The sequence below is a fragment of the Verticillium alfalfae genome, genomic scaffold (genome assembly GCF_000150825.1).
Source record: "Verticillium alfalfae VaMs.102 supercont1.4 genomic scaffold, whole genome shotgun sequence".
Classification (NCBI taxonomy): domain Eukaryota; kingdom Fungi; phylum Ascomycota; class Sordariomycetes; order Glomerellales; family Plectosphaerellaceae; genus Verticillium; species Verticillium alfalfae.
Genome location: NW_003315035.1, coordinates 2,256,104 through 2,262,388, shown reverse-complemented (window position 1 = coordinate 2,262,388; position 6,285 = coordinate 2,256,104). Strand labels below are relative to the sequence as shown.

Sequence of the window (6,285 nt, the reverse complement as noted above, 5' to 3'; positions counted from 1 at the left end):
TGGTCCGCTTGCAGATTGAAATTTCAGCGACGGTGCGATCGAACGCCCACCCAATCCCTGCCCTCACGATATTCCCGATCGGGAGACGCGGCCTAAGTCCCTGTCCGGTAACCGCGGTTGTGCGCGAGGCAACGGGCACGCGTCGTTCCCGAACCCTGCAGTTTGCCTAGGTTGTCGGCGTCACTACTGATACTGAATCTCACAAATGGGGGGGTGGGCAGGTATAGCACGACGGCGCTGCCAAAAACGAGTGTTTCGCCGGTCTCAGCACGATCGGGATCGGGTAGTGATTTGGATTTGGACCGACTCATGCAGAATGCATCTTGTCGAATCGACATGCACTCAAGAGAGACTGGCTACGACTATGTGTCTTGAGGTGGGAGCTCTCCTGCTTCGTTCTCAGCGTTGCTGCAGGTGCAGGGAGTCGATGTTTATGAAGCACACACGATCCAGCTACCTAGGCCCCTGCAGATCGAAGCAGTCGTAAGATGAGGGAGCAGATGGGGAGCAGCAATTAATAGGCGTGATCAGATACGGCACGGATGGAGCTGTGCATTTCGCAACCACATAGATAGACCTGAAGGGGCCAAGCACAACGGTCCCGCGCGGAGGACAGTTGGCATTCGCTGAACACCTGGTACGGTGGACAGCCTTGAAAGTGGTATGCGAGTGCACCGCCTGCTCGCCGATCTGGCTTGGGAGAGAATTTCTCTTCAGTTGCCGGAAGTTGACAATATGCTGAATGCTCGGGACGGCTTCGTGTACCTTTTCCATTCCAGTTTGGAGGGAAAGTTCACGCCAGTCCCGTGACCAAGATATTCTTGGTTCTCAGCCATCTTTTCTTTGCGTTACCTCGAACTTCCACCCATCACATCTACCCTCCCCCCTCTGTCGCCTCACTGCCACATTGGACGCACGGACCCGTGCTCTCTCTCTCTCTCTCTCTCTCCACACAGACACGCCGCGTTTATCCACCAAGCGCGCTTATCGCGTCTGGAGTCGGGAAAACACCGGATGGGTATCCTCTCAGAAAACTCGAACTCAGTTGTATTGCCGCGATGGAGCCTTCCTCTGGTCATCCACGTCGTTCCCGACATGTTGCAATGAGAGACGACCGGAGACACGTCCAGGAGCGCAGAGATCGTGGCAGACCAGGTCAAGCTGCGGCAGGCTCTCGCAGATCTGCATCGCCTCCTCCTCGTCGGCCCCACGATAGCGACCGAAATCCTGATAGACGTCCACGAGACCCGCATCCCAAGCGCCCGTCTTCTGAGAGGCCGACTCCTTCCCCCCACGACAAACAACGCGATCGCAGCAGAGACCGGGCTCGCCGCCACTCGCCATCATCCAGTCGTCGTGACGACCGCGAAGACAATCCTTACCACGCATCACGGCCCCGAGATCTCATCGATACGCGCCGGGGGGGTAGAGACGAGCCGAGGGGCGACACTCGCCGGCCACGCAGCCCGAGCCCTCGACGACGTCCCGACGGCCGTCGATTACCATCCCTATCAGCAAAACGTACAAGAAGCCGGAGTCCTCTTGCGACTGCCCGAGACGGCAAATCAATTCATCGAGACGACAACCGTCGACAAGATTCAAGAGACCGGCGGGGAGACCTGTTACCACACAGGGAGCCACGTAACGCCTCAACACCAGTCTCCCGCCGTTCTCCCTCGCTCTCCCGCGAAAACACTCGCCCCGGGGCTCAAGACAGCGCGCGGAACGGACGCCGCAGTCGTTCGCGGTCCCCGGCCCGAGGGGAGCCCCATCACGCATCTCGCGGTCACTCGCGGTCACGGCGGCGCTCCCGCTCGCCGGTAGATCGCCGTCAAAGGTCCCCAAGGGCACGAACACCCCCATCTCATCGACTCCCGAGGTCGCCCTCCTCGCCGCGGGCTGGTTCTAGGCACGGCTCGCACCACGAGTCCGACCACATTCGCCAAAATCGATCTCGTCGTGCATCACGATCTACTAGCAGGGGATCGGGACCTAGAGCAAGGAGAGGCGACGAAGTACGATCTGGGCGACAGAGCTCGCCAGGCACAAGCGGGAAGGAAGACAATATGTCGGGACGTGGCAGCCACCGTGGAGGCTTCAATGCTCGCCACCAGGCGCACAACGCTTTTGCTGGCAATCATGGGTATAGTGACCCCTATCAGTACTATCACCCTCCCCCCCACTTCCCTCCGAACCCCTACATCAACTCACCTAACATGTCTCCCTACGACATGGGCGGTTGGGGTGGCTCTCCCCACCAGTATGTCTCTTTTGAAGCGTTTGCAGATTTATCAATGTACCGAAATATTCGCTAACCTGTTCAAAAGCCAGTATCCCCCTCAGTATCCACAGGGACCTCAGGGCATGTATCCGCCGCAAAACGGGCCCCAAGGACAATATCCACCCTCGAACCCATATTCACCTCCCCCATCTGCCCCAACAGGCCCGATGCAGCAATATGGCAGAGGTAGCAACTTCCGCGGAGGCAGTTCAGGCTTCCGAGGCAATCAATTCAGTGGTGCACGTGGAGGCTACCGCGGGAACAATTTCAAGAGCGCGCAGTGGAACGCTTCACAAACGATTGGAGGTCGGGGCTCGTCTGCGCAAGGGGACGATGCCAAGTCACAGAAGTCATCCAATTCCGCCGTCGCAAGCGTCAAGTCGGACAAAGACGATTTCGAAGAGCAACCAAATTCCTTTCGTCCGTCCAAAGACCTCCAGGTCGAAGACACGTCGCCCCCCGTGATCTCAGATGATAAGGAAATGGCTCCTCCCACGCGGCCTCCTCCATCTGGTCCAGCAGCACAATCTCCGGCGTCGTCGGTGTCGTCAAAGTTCAGTTTTGCATTTAAGGCATCTGCAAAACCCACTCCCGCGGTACCGAAACCAGAGATATCTCAGAAATTCAATGCTTTGCCTCCAAAGAAAGAGCCGACTCAGCAAACTGACGATAAAGATACCAACAACCGCGATCGGGAACGGGAACACGAGCACAGAGCTCGAGAGGACCGGGAACGGGAGCGAGACCGGGAGCGAGACCAAGAGCGTGACCGCGATCGTGAACGTGATCGCGAAAGAGACCGTCGTGATCGCGAGTACCGGGAACGCGACCGTCGCGAGCGGGACTACCGCGAACGAGACCATCGTGAGCGCGACATTCCACGCGGCGCACCAACAGAACCGGCATCTGCTAGAGGAAGGCAAGACGCAAGGCATCATCAACAACCACCACCTCCGGGTCCGAAGGCAGCACCACCGCCTCCCGCCCCCAAGACTCGGATTGTGAAGCAAAAGATGAAGCGTCTCAAGCCGCGGCTGAGCTTACCACCAGATCTCGTCAAGTCCGAATCAGTCTACTTTCGAAAGCCTGGCAACGAGTCGGTTGTTGGTTCTGGTACCTATGGCAAGGTGTTCAAAGGTCTACACTGCTACACCAAGGATCTGGTTGCACTGAAGAAGATTCGGATGGAGGGCGAAAAGGACGGGTTCCCTGTGACGGCTGTCCGCGAGATCAAACTCCTCCAGTCGCTCCGACACCCCAACGTTGTCGAGCTCAAGGAGGTCATGGTGGAGAAGAATGACTGTTTCATGGTCTTCGAGTATCTTTCTCACGACTTGACGGGCTTGCTCAATCATCCTTCCTTCAAACTCGATGCTGCCCAGAAAAAGCATCTTGCCAGGCAGGTTTTCGAAGGCCTCGACTATCTTCATGTTCGCGGCGTTTTGCACAGAGATCTCAAAGCTGCCAACATCCTGGTCAGCAGCGACGGAATCCTCAAGCTTGCCGACTTTGGTCTGGCACGCTTCTACGCCAAACGGCATCAGCTCGACTATACAAACCGTGTCATCACGATATGGTATCGTTCTCCTGAGCTTCTCTTGGGAGAGACGCGATACGGCCCAGCTTGCGACATGTGGAGCACGGCTTGTATCCTGATGGAAATCTTCACGCGCCACGCCATATTTCCTGGCGACGGTGGCGAGATCAGTCAACTCGACAAGATTTACAATGTCATGGGGACCCCGAACAAAGCTGAATGGCCCGGTCTTATCGACATGCCCTGGTTCGAACTCTTGCGGCCAGGTTACCGACGGGCCAGTTCTTTTGCCGCCAAGTACAGGGACAAGCTCACACCCGCCGCTTACGACTTGATTTGGTCCATCTTCAAATATGACCCAGCGAAGCGCCCGAGTGCAGCCGAAGCTCTTCAGCACACATACTTTATGACCGAGGAACCGCCTGCGCGTCAAGCCATTGAGTAAGTTCTCAAAACAACCACCCCTGTCCGCATTGCTCATTCTAACACACTTGATAGGCTCGCAAACTTGGATGGTGACTGGCATGAGCTTGAGTCGAAAGCACTCCGCAAGGAGAATGAGCGGAAAGAGAGAGAGGCCCGGCACGCAGCACGCAGCAAAGACGGTCGAGACCACCGACAGAAGGAGAAAGATCGCAAGCGTGAGAATGAGACGCATGACCAGCGCGGTGATGCCAAACGACTGCATGTGGAGGGTAAACCGCCGCAGCCTGTGGATCACGCCACTGCCGCTGCTGCGCACAAGGCCTAGCGGACCAAGGCGTTCGAGAAGGCCCAGGGCATCTCGAATCGCTGAGTTTGCCAGCGACTCGCACGGCGTGCACATCCACGCAAAGGAGACATCACAGCGTTCAGTTCAACCCAGGCCATCTCGCCGACAGAGAAAGAGAGGAGCGGCTTACCGGTTCATATTTCGAATCATGATTTTGGCGAAGCACTAATATTGCATGCACACGGCAAGGCGTTACGGATTGCAAGCTCGGCTGGTAGAGCTGGTAGAGCTGGTAGTGGGAGGCGGACTTGAGGCAGCACACTGTTGCATTTGCATTTTCGGAAGAGATGCACGCTCCAGGCTACTCTCGAGGATGAGCATTCGGGGTGTGCCATGCACCGATATTCCTCCCCCGTCTAGGGGAGAAGATGGCCTGTGGGCGCGCGACGGGACAATGCCATGGTGACTCGGGAAGGGGTGTCAGAAATGGCCGTGAGCTTGCGGGTGAAACGTTGATGTTCACCACGGCAAGCAGGCTTCACATTGTCTTGCCGACATGTTTATATACCTCTGTATATTGTGACAAAAGTCAAATCAGACATCATCAAGCCCATTCTTCATCGAGATGTGATGCTAGTGCATTATGCTTGGCGCAGTGATGTGTGGCCCATCGTTTCTCTCCCTTCCGTCAAGCTCCTTTAGGCATGTTGACCAAGCGGACTAGAAATACTCTCTACACAGCACTTGAGGCGTGGGCCTTGTGGTCGCATCGCCAGGCGATGCCGAGCGGTGGGTAAGGTGAGTGATTACCTAAACACCATCAAGCTCCATTGCACTAGTCCCCTTGTGTCCGAAACCACACGTCGCGACAACTCCCACCCGATCTGGCCTTACACGTAGAGGGGAGCTGCCGCCGAACCCAATATTTTACACCACGCTGGCCCGACCCTGGGACTCGTGCAAGACTGTGGACAGGCAGAGCTCACACGCACCCCTTCCCTCCCAGCTCAAACTTATTGGTAAAACCACTACATCTAGTGCAGCCGGCGGCAACCTCCCGCTGCCCCAATCCACCACCCGCCATGTTCAACTCTCTCAACCGCATCCAGAACGCCTTTGGCTTCTTCACAACGGTCGCCTTCGTCGTCGCTACCTTTATCGCCCTGTCCGATGTCGTCACCCCGCGCGCCCCCACCGCCGGCGTCATCAAGACCGACTCGCTCCAGGTCGTCAAGGGCCGCCCGCACTACTACAGCAGCAAGAAGGAGGAGTACGCCATCATCAAGTTCTCCCTAGAGGCCGACCTCTCTGACCTCTTCACCTGGAACACGTGCGTCACCCTCCGAACCCCTTGCCTTGCCTGCGGTTTCCTGCACCTTTTGAGGGCAGTGAGACTACAAAGAACAAGAAGAACGAGGAGGAGAGAAAGAAAAGAAAGGCACAAAGAAAGAGAGAAAGAGAAAGCTAACAAGTGTTCCACAGCAAGCAAGTTTTTGTCTACGTGACGGCAGAATGGCCCTCGGCGACGGGCGGCGCCAACGCCACGAACGAGGCCGTCATCTGGGACCAGATCATCACGTCGCCGAGCGCCGACCACCTCGCCAACCTCGGCCCCGTCTCCATGCGCAAGCTCCGCGCCAGCGCCGCCGGCAAGAGCATCGACCCCCGGCCGCGGCAAGCTCAAGGCTCAAGAACCAGAAGCCCAAGTACAAGATCACGCACCCCTCGGCAAGCTCGCCGAGGCCGACAATGTTC

The 6,285-nt window shown here is 57.2% G+C and overlaps 3 protein-coding genes across 3 annotated transcripts; 2 read left to right on the top strand and 1 right to left on the bottom strand.

Annotated features, from left to right (window-relative positions):
- Positions 1–1,041: 1,041 nt before the first annotated feature.
- VDBG_04163 (predicted protein) lies at positions 1,042–1,344 on the bottom strand (the record flags this gene model as incomplete). Its single annotated transcript, XM_003006164.1, has 1 exon — positions 1,042–1,344. One exon carries the CDS (start codon positions 1,342–1,344, stop codon positions 1,042–1,044), a length of 303 nt encoding a protein of 100 aa, XP_003006210.1.
- A 722-nt stretch (positions 1,345–2,066) lies between these two features.
- VDBG_04162 (CTD kinase subunit alpha) lies at positions 2,067–4,569 on the top strand (the record flags this gene model as incomplete). Its single annotated transcript, XM_003006163.1, has 3 exons — positions 2,067–2,260; positions 2,328–4,259; positions 4,317–4,569. The coding sequence occupies 3 exons, from the start codon at positions 2,067–2,069 to the stop codon at positions 4,567–4,569; spliced, it is 2,379 nt and encodes a 792-aa protein (XP_003006209.1).
- Positions 4,570–5,612: 1,043 nt separating this feature from the next.
- Positions 5,613–6,283, top strand: VDBG_04161 (conserved hypothetical protein; the record flags this gene model as incomplete). The annotated part of the gene is made up of 2 exons (XM_003006162.1): positions 5,613–5,860; positions 6,013–6,283. Coding segments are annotated over 2 exons (519 nt in total), but the record flags the coding sequence as incomplete, so codon positions are not given.
- Positions 6,284–6,285: the final 2 nt, after the last annotated feature.